The sequence below is a fragment of the Solanum stenotomum genome, unplaced genomic scaffold, assembly GCF_019186545.1.
Source record: "Solanum stenotomum isolate F172 unplaced genomic scaffold, ASM1918654v1 scaffold17555, whole genome shotgun sequence".
Taxonomy (NCBI): Eukaryota; Viridiplantae; Streptophyta; class Magnoliopsida; order Solanales; family Solanaceae; genus Solanum; species Solanum stenotomum.
In genome coordinates this window covers 312,164-332,684 of record NW_026024612.1, presented here as the reverse complement: position 1 = coordinate 332,684, position 20,521 = coordinate 312,164, and the positions used below count along the sequence as shown (strand labels likewise).

Here is a 20,521-nt window from a genome sequence, read left to right as displayed (position 1 = left end):
CTCAATTTATGTGCACGGATAGAATTTTGAATATTAAAAGATATTCAAGCGAAGTGGGAGAAGAAAAGGGTGATAATTAATGGAACTTATTTAGCGCTCAACACATGTAGAAATAGGACAATCATGATTAGAGCAGAATTAGTGGTGTGAGTTAGTGGTCAATGAAGTGATTTATTTTTTTAGATTTGTTCTATCCTTGGTCTAGGGCGTAGCCAACTTATGGTCAGGGAATCATTCAAACCTTCTTCGATGGAAAATTATAATATTTATATATAGTTAAGATTATTTTTAATGTATCTATAGTATATGTCGAAACCCTTCACTTTATTCATGTGTTTGCTTCTTAAGATATTGTACTTTTTAATTTAAATTCTGACTCTGCCACTAACTTTAGTGTGACACGTATTTTGTGAAATTAATTGCATGTTGAGTTACTTGATACTTGTTTTTGATGAAATGTGACATATATTTCGTAAAATTAGTCGAGGTGCATGCAAATTAGCCGAAACACCACAATTATCTCTCTCTATATATAAAAAATTTCTTGATAGTTATGATTTAAAATCTTTTACTAACATTTTTCAGTGGAGCTAAAAGAATATGGCTACAACTCTACCCTATAGAATAGAAGCTCTCAAAACCTTTAAGTTTCCTATCAAATTTCCATGTTTTGTGGTGTAGGACACTAGAAGATCAGTTAAAGCAAAATAACAAGTTTATAAAAGAGTACAACAAAAGGAAAAGTGTTTTTCACTACAATCAACACATCAAGATTAAGTCTTCCTATATCTTCACATGAGTGCCAAGTCTCTGCTTACTTCAAAGCATATCCTAAAAACAAGGGGAGAAAAACACTCTTCCATTTCAATTTGTTTATCTGGTTTTGACTTAACATGAAATTTAAGAAAGTAAAGAATATTTTTTAATAGGTAGTTTTAAAATAAAAATATGTAGGATGTACCAAAATATTAGGTAGAAAGCTAAAATTAAGGAGTTATTAGAAAAGGAAAGAAACAATTTTTTTAACCGACTGAAAAGGAAAGTAATACAAACAAATTGGAACGGAGAGAGTAAAGCCTTAGGAAACCACACGTATAAATAAGAAGCCAAGAACTCATATACTCTTCATCACAACTTCAAAAGTCATCAAGAACTTTCAACAAAACTCATAACAATTTCCCAACACATCAAAAACTATGGATAACAACTTCCGATCTCCACCACCACCACCACCTTCCTCTGATCAAAGCTACACCATAGTAATATTCGTTTTCTCGACGTTCGGTTGCATCTTACTTGGCCTAGCTATTCTTGCTTTTTGCACATACTTCTTGAAGAAAAAGAAGAAGAGCACAATACTAATTGAAGAAAAAGAAGTGAAACACATTGATGATCATGTTAAAATAAAGGAAGCAATTGTTGAAGGACCTCATGGGAAACTTGAGACAATAGTACTCTCAGTGGAAGAAGATTTGCATGAACAAGATGACATTGTAAGGACAAAGAAAGAGTTAGAAGAAGTTCATCATCATAACTTCTTACATGCTAATAATAAATCTTCAGAAATTACACCTTCTGCTCTTGAAGCTGCCCATAGACAAACTTAATTAAGCATCAATTCATGATTTTATTTTATTTTTAAACAAGTGACAAGTATGGGAGTTACTATTGTATAAAGTTAATTATAATTACTATTTTTTTCTTTTGATGTTTTAATTTCTTTTTAGTCACAACTTCTCATATACCATTCAATTCTTATCCTCGCCTCGAGCTAACTTTTTTTAATGAGTTAGACTCAAGATCTGTTTTACATGGTATCGATCATCCTATTCATGACTTTGGACCTAAAGGCAGGCCTAGTAACCTTTCGGAATAAAGAATCCTTGTTGACTAATATACTCCTCGCGATTCATATTAATTACTTATTTCATATTTTTGGTTTCTTTTAGGAAAAAAAATAATAATAGCCTTAATCATAACAGTATGTCTAAAATGTTTATCTCTTCTTAAACTTCTCACTTAATAATACTCTGTCAATTAAAATAGTATTGGTAGATTTTTTTTGTTTTAAGCGTGAAGTTCAAACTATAAATTTAGCGCATATAATTAGAAGTTAAGAGCGTCTAGCTTTATGATTACTTCTGTATCATTAATGAAAGGTTTACTCAATTATAAAAAAAAACAAAAAAAACAAGGGTACACTTCATATTCATTCAACATTCTCTTGAGAGAAAGACAACTATCCAAATAGTGTTTGTCGATGATATCATACTTACAGGAGATGACTAGTCAAAAATTAAGAATATTTAAAAATAGTTGACCTCGGAATTCAAGATTAAGTATTTGGGCCATTTGAACTATTTCCTTGGCATGGAAATATATAACGAGATGAAAAGAATTTATTATGTTGTCATAAAGAAAGTATGTGCTAGATCTTCTAAAAGAAACAAGGATGAGTGGTTGTCGTCTATCTAAAACACATATTGATCTGAATATATTCAAAAATAAAAAAGAAAATTCAGTTGATTAAAGTCAATATCAGAGATTAGTAAGAAAGTTGATCTATTCTATCCATTTGAGAAATGCTCATCTACCACCCCTACAACATATTTAATGAAGTAAAAATGAGAGAGATTCTTATTGATTTTCTTAGCTCAAATGATGAAAATTCTTGAAGATCAGTGATTGAACAATCATGTTTACAGACAGAGGCGGAGCTAGGGGGTTTCATGGGTTCGGACAAACCCACTAGCTTTTTCGTAGATTCTTTATATGTATTAGAAAGTTAAATAGATATATATTTATATTAACTCGTGAATCGCTAACAAAATTGATTGATAACTTAGTGATAAGGAAGGGATTGTGGAAATGTTTTACACTAGTGGGTTCTAGCCCACTATCAATACCTTTAAAAGGAAATTTAAAACTCCGAACTCTTAATCCTGGCTAGGTACTTCAAATCTTGTACGTAGTCTTTTCGTTATATAGACACTGTTAAAGTCTTAATTGCCTATCAATCTCCATGTCTTGTACTGTGGAACACTAATCATGAGTTAAGCAAAATAATAAGGGAAATTAAAGAAGTATAGAGCAAACAAAAAGTGTTTTATACTGCAATCATCAGAATATTAAAGCTAAGATAAAGTCTTCCTAGTCTTTACATGAGAGCCAAGTCTCTGCTTACTTGAAAGCATACCCCAAAAGAGAGAATTTTAATTAATTAAAGGGTAAATATTCAAATATATCATCGACTTTTGAAAAAAATCTCATTTATGTCATCCGTTAATTGTTTGCTAGTTTATTTATGTCATTTTTGTTTTAGAAAAGGCTTATCCATATAATTATTTGTTAACTGAAAACAGTTCCGCTTTTGCAAAACCATTTTTTACTCGTGGTCAATTATGATTTGGTCATGTCATTTATTTTTTAAGGAAAAAGGCTCAAATATGTCATCGAACTTTGAGAAAAGGGCGCTTACCTGTGCCATTTCAATTAACAAATAATGGCATGTATAAGCCTTTTTTCAAACAAGAATAACATAGATGAACCAAACTTTTAGCGAATAACATAAATAAGTCTTTTCTCAAAATTCGATGACGTATCTAACCTTTTTCCCTAAATTAAAATAACAAAAAACACATGAGAGAGCTAAATGAAAAGAACCTTGGGAATATTCAGCACTTATAAATAAGCAGCCAAGAACTCTTTTTCTCTACATCACAACATCAAGATTCATCAAGAACTTGCACACAAAAAAATTATAACAATTTCCCAAGATTTTGATTCCTATGGCAAACAATTTGAATAACTTCCAATTCCCATATTTCCTTACCCATCCACCACCCCCTCCTCTTCATCCCATCTCTCCACCACCCCCTCCTCCTCATCCCACCTCCCCACCACCTCACCTCCACCCTCCTCCTCCACCACCTCACCCTCATCCTCCACCATATGTTCCACCACCATCACCACCTCACAATTACATCATAATAATATTCATTTTCTCGACGTTCGGTTGCATTTTACTTGGTATAGCTATTCTAGCTTTCTGCTCATGCTTCTTGAAGAAAAAGAAGAAGAGTACAATGATAATTGAAGAGAAAGAAGTGAAACACATTGATGATCATGTTAAAATGAAGGAAGCAATTGTTGAAGGACCTCATGGGAAACTTGAGACAATAGTACTCTCAATTGAAGAAGATTTGCATGAAAAGGATGATATTATAAGTAGAGCTGTCAATATGGGCTAGCCCACCCCATCCGGGCTAACCCATACAGGCTTTGACATTTTACGGGTCAGGCCAGGCTAGCCCATTTTTGGTGTGGGCCAGAAAACGATCGGCCCAACCCACAAGTACGTGGGCTATAGGCTTGCCGGGCCAGCCCACTTTTTTAAAAGTTATATATTTCTTTATAATTATTAAATTAAATTATAAATTATAATTTAAAAATATTATCATAAATATCGACAAAACAATATTACATGGTGTTAATGTTACTACTTGTTAATCAAATCCACAAATAAAAATTATCTTTATAATATTTATTAAGTTTTTTTTCAAGTAAAAGTATAAATATCTAAATAGAAATATTAACCTAATTGTTTTGCAATGATCACAATAAAACACAAAAAATATGACAATATTCCAACCATAAAAAGTAAAAAATAAACTCCTTAAAAAATCATGAAACTTATGGTGTATCTAACACTTCATGAAACCTATGACGTATCTAACACTTCATGATCATCTTCATCAAGCATATCTGAATCAACTTGTGGGAAGATTGTCTTAACATCTTCATTTTCATCTGCAATTTATATGTGGTTTCAATTAGTTAAATATTAAAAAATAACTAAATTGAGAATTATAATATTTAAATGTACACAAAAATATATTACCAGTTTGAGAAAAACCATGTAACCAGTTTCGGGTAGCAACAAGTGTTTGAACATTTTCATGGTGGATGCAACTTCTATACATAGTGATTTCCTAAAAAACTTTAAATAGATTTTGAGTTTGGATCTCTTTAATTTTAAATTTTAATATTATATTATATTTTTTAATTAATTTTTATTGGCCCACGGGCCGGCCCTACCTATATTTCTCAAGCCCCACAAATCAGCAGGCTTATTCAGGCCGGGCTAAAAAGCCCTTTTCTTAAATGGGCTCCAAAAATTTTAGCCCAGCCCTATTAAATCCCGGGTTAGGCCAGGCCGACCCAACAGGCCTAGCCCATATTGACGGCTCTAATTATAAGGACAAAGAAAGAATTAGAAGGTCATCATCATAACTTATTGCATGCTAATAACAAATCATCAGAAATTACACCTTCTGCTCTTGAAAATAGCCATGTATAGTCCTCAGCAACATCTTAATGAATATATTAACAATTGCCTTATCAAAGGTTAATGGTTGATCATTAATTTTCTATCACAATTATTGTGTACATGCAACATACTTTAATTTCTTAACATTATTTGCCCACGTATTTCCTCTATTTCATATTAGCTATGACATTTACTTTTTACATGTTCCTTAAGAAATCATACATAAAATTATCTTTTAATATTTTACCCTTATCTCTCTCCAACAAATTGCACTGTATTTGAGAACAAGAATAAACTAGTCTACTAGACTAATTAGGCCATCTATGTGTAACAAGTTAGCCCAATTTGATAAATTCGTTGTAACTACTAGCCCGTCAAGGGAGTACGTTCTAGCTAATTCTTCTGTAATTTCGTAGCATACATATATAATATGTATTAAATAGTCTAGGAAGGTAATAGGTCCTTATGAAAATTTAGTATCGCAACAGCAAATTCGACCAAAGTTGGGATATTTTTCAGACCCTTATTGACAAAGTATAACATTTTTACGTTATCACTATAGTTTGATAGCTTATTATAACCACCATTATAATATTTTTAATTTCTAAGGTCAAATATGAAAATAATATTTTTAATTTCTTGGGTGTTGATATTGTTTGTATATGTTTGAAATTTTACTAAATATAAAGTGAAATTAACCTCCCACTTTACTGCCCCTACTAAGTAGTCGTTTAAATCATGAAAATAAAAAATATAAAAAAATAAGGGAAAATGCATAAGTACCCCCCAGCCTATGCCNGAAACTATCTATATAATTACACAAATATTCCTACTCTATTTACTAATTTTCCTATAGTTTGAAATAAATATATTTTGCTATGGAGCATTATATTTGTATAAATCGATGGCAGTTTCTCATTTGTATAAATCGCAGGCAGCCTCTCAATTCAATTTTATGTGTTTGTATATCTGCATAAAATTTGAATTTGTATACAATTGAATCGAAATAAAACATTTGCATATCAAAATCTCTCTCTTTCTCTCGCTTTATACAAATAAATTATACATTGTAATTTGTATAATCTGTGTTTGTATAAAGCGAGAAAGAGAGAAAGGCANTAGGCTGGGGGGTACTTATGCATTTTCCCAAAAAATAAAAAGAAACTATCTATATAATTACACAAATATTCCTACTCTATTTACTAATTTTCCTATAGTTTGAAATAATTATATTTTGCTATGGAGCATCAGATTTGTATAAATCGATGGCAGTCTTTCATTTGTATAAATCGATGGCAGCCTCTCAATTCAATTTTATGTGTTTGTATATCTGCATAAAATTTGAATTTGTATACAATTGAATCGAAATAAAACATTTGTATATCAAAATCTCTCTCTTTCTCTCGCTTTATACAAATAAATTATACATTGTAATTTGTATAATCTGTGTTTGCATAAAGTGAGAAAGAGAGAAAGGCAAAAGAAAATTGGGTAGGGGAAGATCTGTATTTGTATAATTATAAGTGTATAGGACGAAAATATGTATTTGTATTTGTATATACAGTTTTCTCTCGCTTTATTTTATACATTTGTGTTTCTATAAAGTGAGAGAGGCGAGGGAGAGACTGGCAGCGAGAAATTAAGAGTGGCGAGCGAGAAATTCAGGGAGAGAGGCGAATGACAATTGTTTGCTACAGGTTACAATTAAATCAAATTGTGGTTATACCATTTAATTTGAATTAATAGTTTGCTATATTATACAATTTTCCCTATTTAATATCACTAATTAATAATTTCATACCAGATTTCAAGTCAGATACACCTAAACTCATGTTTATTGTAAACAGATACATTGAAATAGGGAAAGAGGTGAGCGAGAACATGAGGGAGACGAGCGAGATTTGTCTATGTATCTCAAATACATGCAAATCACACTAAACACGTGTATATATATTTAGAATACCAGATACATAGGAGAGTGGTGAGCGAGATGGGAGGTAGGCGATCGAGATTTGTCTATGTATCACAGATACATGCGAATCCACATGTATCTATAGCAAATTACGCCTAGTTTTGACCACATGTTTGTTGGGATATACATATCTGGACGCACTAGAATTTGATAAGATACATAATATCACAAACTGACGTGTATCTAAGTAATTAGCTCTCAAACTAGTGAGATATTTATAAGTTATTCATTAAAAATCACTTTATTTGAAAATTTTGAAGTTTGGAGTTGTAGTCTCATGCTAAGTCTTTTAACATCTAGTTGGGCCTAAAAAAATCTAACCAAAACTTTGGTTTTTCTTCTTGGCATATTATGTACTTCAAAGATATTTACATAACTCAAAGATTGTCTATACAAACATGAGATGATGATATAGAAAAAAACCAAGTCTAAAATTGACAAATATGACCTTAAATATTTGAGTAAAGAAGTAACCAATGTAAGAATATTTTGGGTAATTTGCAACGTATTTTGTATGTAGATGTTTTTGTCTTGGACTTGAGAGCAATAGCATCCTCACTTTCCTCACCATTAAATCTTCTGTTCCCTTCCCATCTTCTTCCAATTCATGATTCTTAAATAAGCTTTCTCCTAAGGCTTTTCTTTCTCCAATTTTTTCTCATTATCCAATTGGTATTTTTACTTCCTTTTTCTATTCAAAAACTTCAAATAGCATCCATATTACAACCAAAATATCAAAATCTTGTACAAACTTCAGCTTTTCGCCAGGTAATTGTTAATAGTAACCTAATGTTTAATTATATGTTTTTCTTACAAGTAACAATAGATCAATAATGACGAATTTTCATTGAGATATTCGAGGTACTACATACTCTAATTAAGTAGTGAACAACATATTAATAGGCAATGCTAAATGACCAAAAAATTTGGCCAGAAATTTTAAAAATCTATAATATCTTTTTTATTTTAAAATAAACTGATTTTTTTTTTCATTTTTTAGTTAAAATGTATTAAAGTTAAAAATGGTAAAAATATTTAAAAAGATAAAATAACATAGGTAAAACACTATTCTGACCAAATTTTCTGGCCAAAAGGATTTTTCCCATATTAATTTTGTACTAAAGCTCTTCGCTTTTTCAAAAACAGATGGTTTTCCTTAAATTTTGAGTTTTAGTTAAAAAAAATTATTATTAAATTATAGATAAATTATTAATAAATGTTCAATAATTTTTTAGAGACAAATTAAGGTGAAGGAGGACTATTTCGTGCACATATATATGTCCATTTATTATGATCACGTTGTATTACACCCCCACTCTTGTCATTTCGTGATTTCAAAGTTGCTCCAGGTGGGCCTGTCTGGATTCATAGTATTTCCAAAAAAATAAAGAATATAATGCCACTGATTTTAGTACTACATTTTTAAAGTTATGTGAGTCGATTAGCAGTACATCAAAAATGAATTTTAGTGATAATTAATTAATAATAATAGTTTAATTATCATTAAATATATTTTTAGAGATAATTAGCATTAGTATTTGTAAATATCTCTAAAATCTATAGTGATATTTAATCTAGTGACAATCAACTAATATTAATAAAGATTTTAACAGTATTTATTTGGGAAAATNTTGTCATTTCGTGATTTCAAAGTTGCTCCAGGTGGGTCTGTCTGGATTCATAGTATTTCCAAAAAAATAAAGAATATAATGCCACTGATTTTAGTACTATATTTTTAAAGTTCTGTGAGTCGATTACCAGTATATCAAAAATGATTTTTAGTGATAATTAATTAATAATAATAGTTTAATTATTATTAAATATATTTTTAGAGGTAATTAGCATTAGTATTTGTAAATATCTCTAAAATCTATAGTGATATTTAATCTAATGACAATCAACTAGTATTAATAAAGATTTTAACAGTATTTATTAATATGCATATTTATTATTGTTAAAAGCTATTTTTACTTTAGCTATAGTTAAATTAAAGGTTGTGAATCCCCCATGGACCCATTTAATTCTTTCCTCTACACTATAGTAAGTACGCCACTACCCATATGACCCATCCTTCATTTTTTGAGATGCACGTCTCTTTTGGATCAAGTTTAGATATTTGAGCTTTTTTTTCTCTGTGTCTACTTTTATATTTATATTTAGGGAAAATGCATAAGTACCCCCCAGCCTATGCCCGAAATCCCAAAGACACACCTAACCTTTACTAAGGTCCTATTACTCCCCTGAACTTAATTTATCCATAATATTCTACCCCTTTTCGGCCTACGTGGCATTATCCTCGAAAAAAATGTCAACATGCGCTGGGCCCACAAGACAGTGCCACGTAGGCCAAAAAGGGGTAGAATATTACATATAAAATAAGTTCGGGGGGGTAATAGGACCTTAGTAAAGGTTAGGTGTGTCTCTGGAATTTTGGGCATAGGCTGGGGGGGGTACTTATGCATTTTCCCTTATATTTATGGAGAGAAGTATTGAAAATATTATGAACGTAACGTGAATTATTAGTTTTATTTTTAAATTATTGACAGTTTTAAAATGCTCATGTATTTAACTAACTTAATTTGATCATATCTTCAATCTGACACATGACATAACAATTGGTTTCAAACTCTTGGACGAGCATGGACTCTTAATAGAAAGCTAAGAAAAGTGTTGAAAATACTCTTAAAGTTGGTGAGAATTCAGGGGTGTATTTCACTCATGTGGCTAGATCAAAAATATATTTAAGTTTAATTAGTCAAAAAAATAGTGATTTTAAGGCTGTTAATAATTCAGAGATGAAATTAATAATTCACACTAAATTTTGGGATGCTTTCAGTAATTCTCTATATATTTATGTGTATATATATCTATGACCTTAGATACAGTAACAATAGATTCTTTTTTTAAGCGACAATAAGTAGAATCATTTTGCAACTAATATCATTTGCATTGAAAATTGTTTATTTGCTTAGCGATATTTATAGAGAAGGTTGATTATAAATATTCCTTACTTATTATAATATAGCAATAATTATATTATTGCCTCTAATTTTTGTATGTATTATATGTCTTCAAACTTTGGTCACAATTTTATATTTAGACATATTATCCAGTGGCTCCACCTATTGAACACCTAAATCAAACAAATACATTCCTATTATGATTAAATGTAAAACACGTGAAACTTAAATATAAGAAAAAAAAATTGAGCTAACTTTTGAAAAAAAAAAAAAAAGGGATAAGAGTCTGAAAAATACCTCAATTTTGGTCAAATTTGCTGTTGTGACACTAAACTTTCGTGAGGACCTATTACCTCCCTAGTCTATTTAATATCATATTTTTTACCCCCTGAACTATTTAATAGTGTATTTTAAAGGTATATATGTGCCCATTTTTGCATTATTTTTTATGTCCACGTGGACAAATATATACATTTAAAATACGGTATTAAATAGTCTAGGGTGGTAAATAGGTCCTCATGAAAGTTTAGTATCGCAACAGCAAATTCAATCAAAATAAGATATTTTTCAGACCCTTATCCAAAAAAAAAAACTAAATTAAAAAGGAAAAAAAAAAAATTTCTCCCCAACTCTAAAATTGTCATCTTCTTCTTCTTCTTCTTCTCCACATTTCCCTCATCTTGCCACTTCACTCTCTCATTTCAGCCATCAATTGAAAGCTTCTATAAAAGGGTAAGCTTTGAGATTTACATTGCTGATGTTAAAATATTAATGGGTATTTTGGCACGGGTATCTATGAAACAATCTTAAAATTTTGGTATGAAATGTTATTTGGTGAATAGTTTTTGTTTGTCTTCTTGTAAATAAAAGAGCTTTGAATAGACTTCTCTTAGTTTTGGTATTGAAACATTCATTCTATTCATAGATATTCAGAAATTTGTGAACTTGCTGTGGAATTCTTGGAGATGATGCCTATTAGAAGTGTGGGGGATGAATTAAAGATGGTTTTAGGTGTAAAGTTTGGACCTTTATGATGGAGCTATGTCATTTATGGTGAATGGTTTAAGTATTTCATAGCTTTGTATTCTTTACAATTTACTCAAGTTTGAAATGTTATTATCAGTTCACCAATCTCCTTAAGATTCCCCAGTTAGTCTTTTCATTGCAGAGTGATATGGTCTGAGTGGAGATCTTGTTATTTCAAAATATTTTTTTGGATGTTTAGTATTGCGTACTCCATCTTAAATGGAGCTACATGGTCAATGAGGATTCATGTAGCCGACCCCAACTTGCTTGTGATTGAGTCACAGTATTGTTGTTGTAGTGTTATGTACACCATCTGTTTTAAAAAAGAATGAAGAGGTTCAAAGTAGAGGGTGGAACCATTTGCTTTTCCGTATCAATATGGACGTTGATTTGTTCATCCTTTGAAATAAAATGCATATAATTATTAGAGTTAGCTTAAATGGTTACAAGTTTTGTTCCAAGTTCTGAGATGACACCTTCATACGGACATACTTCTTCCCCTTTCCCTGGTTCACGTTTTTTGTGTGCTTCAGACTTGGTTTGCGGTAATGTATTATAGATTGTTTAACTTGTTCGGATTATGTATTTTGAAGTCAATGTATAGCCAAGGTTCGGGACACTGATTCAACACACAGTGAGTTGGACTGATGGAAATTAAAGAAGTTTGTTATGTTCCGGTGTCTCTGATTTTGTTCTTTCTTATTAAAGCTAAAAGGATTGAAGTATGTTGGGCAAGTTAGTTTACTGTCCTAATTTGTGATTTTTTGGGGGTAATTCATGCTTTTTGCTTTTGATGTAGATTTGGTACCGGCTGGACTTTGTGCTGGAGCTTACCAGTAATTGTCTTTTCATTTTAGTGGAGAACCATTAGAAGTTGGATCAGCTGCCTCTTTGGGAGTTACCTTTGTAGCCACTACGATTGACCTTTTTTGATATCTCCCTTACAGCTGGTGATGAATATAAACTTATAGTTCCTTCATTTTTCAATATCTTGAATGGCTGGATCTTTGTTGCCAGTGGGTAAGGCAGTCCTACGTTCCCGCCAACCCTCCAACTGTTATACCTTCAATGCTGATCTCCAGCATCCAAAGTCAATTCCAATTCTCCCTCTATATAAGAAAAGAGTCAAACAAAACAATACTTTGAACAAATTGGTGCTCTTAAGTCCATTAGTTTGCCAATACCGGTTAAAACCGGTTTCTGCGCTTGACTCAGATGTTCCCCGCCCTATTGATCAGGTACTTATCCCCTTCCATATGCATCTAATAGTGGTTGTTGGGCTCATTTTTAAAAGTAAGCTTTGGTTCAGTTGGAGGTAATGAAATATGGCCTAACAGTGATGTTAAATGTAGAGTTCTGAAGATTTAAAGAGTAGCGAGAGCTTTAAGCAATGGGATTCATTGACTGCAAAATTTGCAGGAGCTGCAAATATTCCGTTTCTCATATTACAACTGCCTCAAATAATACTCAATGCTCGTAACCTTCTAGCAGGAAATCAAGCTGCATTATTTGCTGTTCCATGGCTGGTATGGTATTCTACTTCTATTTTAGCTACTTATAACTGTGGTCTTATTAACGTTGAGTGATAAATACTCTGAGATGAACATATACAGGGGATGTTCACTGGATTGCTTGGTAATTTGTCTTTGCTATCATATTTTATTAAGAAGAGGGAGACGGAAGTGGCTGTTGTGCAAACTTTGGGCGTCGTGACCATTTATATTGTGATATCACAACTAGCCATGGCTGGATCTATGCCTTTACCTCATTATGCAGTCACTTCTGTTGTTATTGCCTGTGGTCTTGTTGTGAACTTCATGAACTACTTCCACTTGCTCAATCCTGTAATCTGGCGTTATTGGGAGGATTTCATTACTATTGCTGGCTTATCTGCGCTTCCCCAAGTAATCACCCTCTCTTTTCTTTCATTTTCTACTCATCCATATGGATAATTTGGTCGATAAATTCTTATATTTGTTCTGGCACTCTGCACCATGCATTGTACAGGTCATGTGGTCAACTTTCATCCCATATGTTCCAAATACCATCTTGCCTGGTGCTGTAGCTTTCGTTCTGGCTATCCTAGCTGTCTTTATGGTAAGCTTTGACATCTGCAGCTTGTACATGTGGTTACTTTTACAAGGATAATGTTGAAATGGTCATATCTGTCATTCTGCCAGTGAACTAACTGAAGTAAAATATCGCAATGCCAGAAAAAGAAGATATATATTTTTGCTTGACTTGATAAATAGAAAGGCAATGTTGAAAATCATTCTAATAAGAGGGTTGTATTTTCTGAGGAGTTCTAGAAGAACACAACTCAACATATACACTGGGATAATGCTCAACTCTATGTTCAAATTGGTGTTGTTTCTGAACTACTGTGGCCACACAAGAAGCAAAGAAGGTTTTTTTCTTTATTCATGACTGAGGAAGAGAGATGACACCTCTCTGGCATTGGGTGGGATAACTAGCTATCAGTCGATCAATTCTTTTCATATTTCTTCCTTAATATTTATGAAAGGTTTCAGTTTTCTGATATAAACTGGAAGGGCAAGTCTTAAGTGGTGGCTGAACTAGGCGATTGAGCCCTTGTATCCTGGATTTTGATGAGTCTTTTCGCTTTGTGTTCTTATTGAATAACGTATTCTATTTGAAGGTACAATAATGGAATGCATGTTGAAGCTCGAAATTCTGCAGGGAGATTGTCACATCTGACTGATGTGCCTGGAAGTATGGAAGCTTATGTAGTGGCTTACTATGATTTCTTTGTCATTTTGCTCTATGGTCACCATAACTGGAACCTGATCTGAAAGTTTACTGCTTGCTTTTATTCCATACATCACACGTATAAGAGAACTCTTAACTTTCAGGTTACCAAATAATGTCGCAAAGGCAGTAGCTCACATTGATTTTTCTTTACTTTGATATTGTTAGATTACACACACTAACTCGATTAGGATTAACAATTAGCTTGTGTTCATTTTTCTTGGTTCAAGAGCAAGCTAGAGATTTTTGTATGCACTTTATGTGGGAAGATAATTTTGTTAAGCTTGAGAGAATTAGAACATGGATCTGAACTATTCTGAATTTCAAGCTACTGTTCTTTACAGTCTCGGACTGGGAAACTTCCAGAGAAGGGTATCAAGTTTGTAGGATCATTATCTGGATGGACTGCCACTCTTCTTTTCATGTGGATGCCAGTTTCACAAATGGTAATTTCTATAAAGTTATTTTGGAGTAAAATTGTCAAATCTTAGTTTTGCACAAGTTTGAGGTTCCTCATCCTGACTTATACCTTCTGTCTAGTGGACAAACCTTCTAAATCCAGATAATATAAAAGGTTTATCAGCTCTTTCGATGCTGCTTGCAATGATCGGGAATGGACTCATGATTCCACGAGCACTCTTTACTCGGGATTTGATGTGGTATGGCATCTTACAATTGTTTTTCCTTGCATTACAAACTTCCCTTTTCTTCTTTAGCTGTCAAATTAGATCTAGAGTCCTCAAATCACCTACTTATTTTTGCGTATCAGCATCATTGTCCGTTTTTTCTACATCTTTTTTTTTTTTTTCGTATAAGGTTCTTGTTTTCTTCCTTTTCTTTTTTGTTATTGTGAACCTTCAGAACTAAATTTGTTCACATTTGGTGTAATTCAAATTTTCTTTTGCAAATTTCTTCATTAAATTTTACCTACTTTTTAAAATAAATTAAAAATACAATGTGATTTGCTGATGCCTGTGCAAAAATGTACCACCTGGTCAACTGTATTAGTCCAGTTATTCTGAGTATTTCTTTTAGTTCTTCTTTATGGTGTTTAATTTTCCCATCTTGTTTCTCTTCTTAATTAATAACAGGTTCACTGGTTCAACTTGGGCATGTGTTTTTTATGGATGGGGAAACCTTGTCTGCTTATATTGGTAAGTTGTGCAGAAATGCTGCTCAATAGCTTTCAAGATTTATTCAAGAATTGAACATTGTTCTACTTACTAAATCCCTTTTGTTCTACATCCAGCTGCAAAGTTATAAGCAGGGAATTTTTCTTGGCTTCAACAACTGCCTTTGTAGCATGGCTGGGTACATTCTCACTTCATTTATTTTGTTTTAACTTTAACATTCTGTCTCTCGCACGTTTAACTATACTGTTTTGGCAACAACTCCATTCCTTGTTCATCGATGACTCAGCCAGTCACCCCTCTCATGATGGCCTTTTCCCCCTTCCCAGCGTGTTAAACGTTTGCATTTGGCTGATGGCAATATGACTCCTCTTTTCTTTTCTTCTTTTGGCTGAAAACAGTGTTCAGCTTCTGGAGAGACACACAAGTATATGGTTATAATTCTCCGTTGAAATCGTTGAAGGAACTGATTTCTGGTTCATAACTGATCCTACTTGTCCTACCTTGTTGGCTTTGGCTATATATTTGAAATGCAAGAATGTTCAAGTTTGGCATTTCTGCTATGAATCAAGTGCTCATCCTTAGAAGATTTGGTGAAAGTGCTTTTGGGAAATGGGGTACATCAGGCAAGGTCTAGTTGCAATGTCAAATTATTCAGCATATGGTAATGAGGAAGGTTCCTGTGGTTCTTTTACATGTAATGTTAATCAATAATAAAGCTACAAATGCAATGTTAAATATATTTGTTGTATTTCATTTTGGGACAATCTTAATAAATAAAAAGTTAAACCATATTTGCAAAAAATTAATGCAGTTTAAGGTTATCCAATTATATTTCATAGGTATAATCAGATTATATGTGTATTGGATTATTAGTAAAAATATGATGTGGAACAACAAAAATAAAGTTAGAATTTTGAAAATTTATTCCTGCATTGTTGTCTTGATTTTCGAGGGGTTCAGTGTCTTGCTTTTGATTCCACCATCACTTCTTGTTGATTGTGTTTAGGTTATTGCATTATTCTGTGTTTGTTACTCTTTTCTTATTAGTCGCTTTGTTTCTTCACCGGCATTTTCTCCTTTTCATACCTATTTTAATGTCAACCACAAGATTCTCCCGTAACAACCTAATTACCTCCGCAAGATAGGAATATGATTTGTGTACACTCTACTACCCTCTCCAAACCCTGGATTTCAGAGATAGCCTATGCACTTTAGGAATGTAAACCCTGTATAAGATCCAAGGAATTTCTTGTTGCAACATAAAAACCAAACTTCTTGTAGTCATTGAAGGTGTTTTAATGATCTATTGTAATCTAAAAGATCAAAGTATATAGTATTTGTAGCCTGAATTAGGACTTCTAGTGCTACAATTTCTTTTTGTTATTTCCTTTTTCATGTAATGTTATGATTCAATCAACTAGAAAAACAACATTCATGTGACTAAAATGTTGTTCTCAAAAAGGTGATAAATCCAAAAGCCATTCCGTAATGCAAATATTCTAAAATTTGTTTTAAAGCACAACATTATGAATACAACATGTAAATGACCAAAACTCAAAAAAGACTTACAAAACATGCAAATATCAGTAGTTTATTACACAATATGTTAAGCAAACTCGGGCCTTTTAGAACACATATACGTTGCCTTCAAACTCTACTTAACATAATTTTTACTAGGTAATAGGGGATAATTTATTGTCCTATTCTTCCCTATTTAGCATATTTCAATGTCCCATAGTGATCATACAACGCAGGCCTTCCCCTTTCAGCATAATGTCAAATGCTTTGTTTATCTCTGAAAATGGTACTTGATGGGTGATGAACTTCTCCAGCTCTAGTTCCTGAAAAATTTACTCCAGAATAAAGTTTAACTTCTATGCATGGACAGTCGTTCGAGTATTATTAATAAATACTATGGTGCAAGGATTACCTTATTCATGTACTTGGCCACCACAGATGGAAGGTCAGTTTTGGGTTTGTAGTTGCCAAAGAAGGTGCCCTTGAGTGTCCTCTCATTCAACAGATTCATGGGATGAGTTTTGAATGCATCGTCTTTGTTTGGCACGCCAACAAGCACAGCCACACCCCAACCCTGTAAATCAAGTATGTCATAAGATTGTTAACACTTACATTTGTGTGATTAAAGAGATGGAAAAAAAGATATAACAGATGAGAATTGTTACATCATGAACACATTCAAAAGCGGAGATCATAGCATTGACATTTCCAGTACACTCTACACTCCGGTCAGCACCTCCATCGGTCATCTCAGCGATTACCTGAAAATCATCGCGTAAACCTCAGACAAGAAGTTGCAAACAAACACTTCACATGATATGTTATGTCCAGTAGAAACAAAATGGATATGCCAGAGACACACACACAAACCTCCTGGACAGGCTTATCATGATCTTTTGGATTCACAAACTCTGTGACACCGAATTTCTTGGCTGTAGAAATTCAAAAGAAAAAACAGAAAATCAACAAATTTCGACATTACATTCTAGTTCATTGATAATCAAATGCACTCACCATCATTGAATCTGCTGGGATTCAAATCAATGCCAATGATCCTAGAAGCCCCAGCTAGCCTAGCTCCTTCAGCAGCCTAATACAAGATGACAGAGAAAACATTCTCAAACACGTGGTTATGACAACGAAAATTGCATCGAAAAAATAAGAGGGTGGAATGTGTACTCACAGCAAGGCCAACAGCTCCCAAACCAAAAATAGCCACAGTAGAACCTCTAGTAGGTTTGGCAACATTCAGAGTTGCACCAAGTCCTTGAGAAAACATGAACTCCATAAGACAAATATCCAATTATAACGAGTAATTGGCTATAGTTCAATAAAACCTGTTGAGATTCCGCAACTCAGGACGCAAACTTTGTCAAGTGGTGCCTGTGGATCGATCTTGGTGACGCAACCAGAATGAGCAACGGTGTATTCACTAAAAGTGGAAGTTCCAACAAAATGGTATATCGGCTTCCCATCCTTGGAAAATCTTGTTTGACCATCACTAATCATAACTCCTCTGTCTGTATTTATTCGTAGGAGTTCACACATGTTGCTTTCTGATGATTTACAGTGACGGCATTGCTGGCATTCTCCGGTGAACACAGGAAGAACATGATCTCCTGGTTGGAGATCTGTAACACCTTCACCTACACTCTCCACAATTCTACAGCAAGTATAAGAATATAAATATATACTGAATAGGTTTGAAAATAACATAAGAAAATCAACTAAACATAAAGGGTCATACCCTCCAGCTTCATGTCCGAAAATTCGAGGAAACAGAGGTGTTTGGCCCTGCAGCAAAACAAAACAGAGGATTTCAAATCACCATCAAGATGGAAAAAATTTGCAAAGGGTCAAGAGGAAACATTGATTCAGACTCAAAAAGTTTGAGCAAGTGATTAAATTAGAAATGTAAGGTTGAAGAAAAGGACCTTAGCTTCCCAGAAGTAAACATCAGTGTGGCACAATGAGGTGAAGAGAATCTTGAGGCGAACTTCATGTTTCTGTGGAGGTGCCACATCCACTTCCTCAATTACCAACGGCTTTCCAGCTTCCCATGCAACCGCAGCTACACACAATTTAATTAAAATCAATCACAAGTGCATAAAAAAAGGCCATAGATTTTGAAAAATCTGTATTCAGAAAAGAAATTTTACTTTCACTCATATTTTTTCCAAATAACAAACAAGAAAGTTCCAAAAATCACAACTTTCAGATCCTTGATATAGAAAAAAAAAAAAACAACAAAAAAAGGCAAAACAAGAAATGAATCACCTTTGCAGCGAATGACCTGACCAGCAGTACTCATTGTTGTTGGTTTATGGCTTAAACTTTAAAAAAAAAAATAGTGTTTTATTGAATGAAGTGAATATTTCTTCTTCTATTTTGAGTGAGTATATATATATATATATTAGTGTGGGCTAATTGATAACTCCGCACCGTCAGTATTGTGTGAGGGCAAAAAGGCTTAGGATTTGTTCGGCAAAGTGTACACACACTTGGACACCTCCTTCATTTCTGCTTTTCTGACCACGTGTCTTCTTCATTACACCTTCTCTTTTTTGGCAACTTCCTAGATAATGCAATTATGCCAAATATGCATGTTACTACTATCTTCTAATTTCTTCTTCTTTCATTTATTTATCTTACTCCACCATATTATTTCGATTGTCATATTATTTTTGTTGTAGATATTGTTTCTTTTATCATACTACTTTGTCATAATTTTTTAGTTATGACTTCTTCACTTATGTCATTTCTTTTCAAACTGTTTTGAATTATTTTTCCTAGAACCTCTACCCTCTAAGACATGTAGACATAAAATCTACACATATGTTACCCTCATTAGGTTCATATGTGAAATTACATTAAGTACATTATTGTTGTAATGTTTGAATGGATATAAAAATTAATATATAAAAAAAAATTAAATATTATAAAATATCTTTTAATTTTAAACATGTCACGTAAATATTTTTTAGTTACAAAGATCCCAACTCCATACTATACAAACAAATTGAAACTGCATACAGACTTTATGAATTGAACATTCATTTACAAGCATACGATAAATGTCTGTTCCTTCAAAAGTAAAATAGTGATCTAGGGCTCATTCAATTATCTTTAAAAACTCATGAAAACAATATTAATTTACGATGTGAATACTTAATACTTTTTCCTATCATCACACAAGAGAATTGACAAAAAAAATAAAATTAAACAATTTGAAAAGATAAAACAAAATGATTAAAAATATAATAATGTTGAGAGTGGGATTTGAACCCACGCCCTTTCGGACCAGAACCTTAATCTGGCGCCTTAGACCAACTCGGCCATCTCAACAATTGATTATTTATAGCCACCACATTTATTATAATTTTTTGATGCAAAATAATCCAAAACCACAAGATATTAAGATTAATTTTAAATAATTCATTACACTGTATGGCCACCACATTTAATATATTGTTTAGATGCAAAAAAATCCAAAACCACAACAAGACATTAAGACTAATTTAAAATAATTCATTACACTGTATATAATCATCACGTAATGAGTAGATATTACAAATTTTTAACTTGTATTAATAGATCTCAATGATCGTGCAAATTTTAACTTGTATTAATAGATCCCAATGATCGTTAACTTGTATTAATGAATCATTTGTGATACAACGAATACAATATGTATTCATCCTCTCTGTCAAATTTATTTTGCATCAATTGTATTCAATTAAATATAAGTGAGAGATTAGATTTGTATTATATATCAATTGTATTCTAACAACAATATTTATAGTATGTATTGATT

General features: G+C 32.5%; 4 protein-coding genes and 1 non-coding gene across 6 annotated transcripts; 3 read left to right on the top strand and 2 right to left on the bottom strand.

Annotated features, from left to right (window-relative positions):
- Nucleotides 1-1,122: 1,122 nt before the first annotated feature.
- Nucleotides 1,123-1,640, top strand: LOC125850542 (protein TRACHEARY ELEMENT DIFFERENTIATION-RELATED 6-like). Its single transcript, XM_049530400.1, has one exon. It carries the CDS (start codon nucleotides 1,197-1,199, stop codon nucleotides 1,605-1,607), a length of 411 nt encoding a protein of 136 aa, XP_049386357.1. The 5' UTR covers nucleotides 1,123-1,196; the 3' UTR covers nucleotides 1,608-1,640.
- A 2,148-nt stretch (nucleotides 1,641-3,788) lies between these two features.
- On the top strand, nucleotides 3,789-4,250 carry LOC125850555 (protein TRACHEARY ELEMENT DIFFERENTIATION-RELATED 7A-like). The gene has a single exon (XM_049530419.1). The coding sequence runs from the start codon at nucleotides 3,789-3,791 to the stop codon at nucleotides 4,248-4,250; it is 462 nt and encodes a 153-aa protein (XP_049386376.1).
- Nucleotides 4,251-7,941: 3,691 nt separating this feature from the next.
- Nucleotides 7,942-15,978, top strand: LOC125850545 (maltose excess protein 1-like, chloroplastic). 2 transcript variants are annotated; one of them, XM_049530404.1, is made up of 10 exons: nucleotides 7,942-8,069; nucleotides 12,087-12,525; nucleotides 12,640-12,813; nucleotides 12,901-13,191; nucleotides 13,295-13,384; nucleotides 14,401-14,502; nucleotides 14,597-14,715; nucleotides 15,148-15,210; nucleotides 15,306-15,367; nucleotides 15,588-15,978. In XM_049530404.1, exons 2-10 carry the CDS (start codon nucleotides 12,283-12,285, stop codon nucleotides 15,668-15,670), a joined length of 1,227 nt encoding a protein of 408 aa, XP_049386361.1. In that variant the 5' UTR covers nucleotides 7,942-8,069; nucleotides 12,087-12,282; the 3' UTR covers nucleotides 15,671-15,978. The 2 variants fall into 2 exon arrangements, with proteins under 2 accessions (XP_049386361.1, XP_049386362.1); XM_049530405.1 differs by lacking the exon at nucleotides 7,942-8,069 and adding an exon at nucleotides 10,880-10,993.
- A 788-nt stretch (nucleotides 15,979-16,766) lies between these two features.
- Nucleotides 16,767-19,054, bottom strand: LOC125850537 (alcohol dehydrogenase 1). Its single transcript, XM_049530397.1, has 10 exons — nucleotides 18,985-19,054; nucleotides 18,642-18,778; nucleotides 18,455-18,501; nucleotides 18,045-18,370; nucleotides 17,891-17,973; nucleotides 17,722-17,797; nucleotides 17,578-17,639; nucleotides 17,373-17,468; nucleotides 17,120-17,281; nucleotides 16,767-17,030 (listed from the first exon to the last, which is right to left on the bottom strand). The coding sequence occupies exons 1-10, from the start codon at nucleotides 19,016-19,018 to the stop codon at nucleotides 16,914-16,916; spliced, it is 1,140 nt and encodes a 379-aa protein (XP_049386354.1). The 5' UTR covers nucleotides 19,019-19,054; the 3' UTR covers nucleotides 16,767-16,913.
- Nucleotides 19,055-19,971: 917 nt separating this feature from the next.
- TRNAL-AAG (transfer RNA leucine (anticodon AAG)) lies at nucleotides 19,972-20,052 on the bottom strand. The gene has a single exon. It is a non-coding gene; the product is annotated as a tRNA-Leu (tRNA).
- Between the last annotated feature and the right edge of the window lie 469 nt (nucleotides 20,053-20,521).

What these genes read in the sequence shown, in the direction of transcription:
- LOC125850542 (XM_049530400.1), top strand. Translation starts at nt 1,197, where the DNA reads ATGGATAACAACTTCCGATCTCCACCACCACCACCACCTTCCTCTGAT.
- LOC125850555 (XM_049530419.1), top strand. Translation starts at nt 3,789, where the DNA reads ATGGCAAACAATTTGAATAACTTCCAATTCCCATATTTCCTTACCCAT.
- LOC125850545 (XM_049530404.1), top strand. Translation starts at nt 12,283, where the DNA reads ATGGCTGGATCTTTGTTGCCAGTGGGTAAGGCAGTCCTACGTTCCCGC. An exon ending in CTATCCTAGCTGTCTTTATG is followed by an intron (nt 13,385 to 14,400) that starts GTAAGCTTTGAC and finishes TGTTCTTTACAG; the next exon opens with TCTCGGACTGGGAAACTTCC. An exon ending in GGATGCCAGTTTCACAAATG is followed by an intron (nt 14,503 to 14,596) that starts GTAATTTCTATA and finishes CCTTCTGTCTAG; the next exon opens with TGGACAAACCTTCTAAATCC.
- LOC125850537 (XM_049530397.1), bottom strand. Translation starts at nt 19,018, where the DNA reads ATGAGTACTGCTGGTCAGGTCATTCGCTGCAAAG. An exon ending in CTTTTGAATGTGTTCATGAT is followed by an intron (nt 17,282 to 17,372) that starts GTAACAATTCTC and finishes CTTGATTTACAG; the next exon opens with GGTTGGGGTGTGGCTGTGCT. An exon ending in TGGCCAAGTACATGAATAAG is followed by an intron (nt 17,031 to 17,119) that starts GTAATCCTTGCA and finishes TAAATTTTTCAG; the next exon opens with GAACTAGAGCTGGAGAAGTT.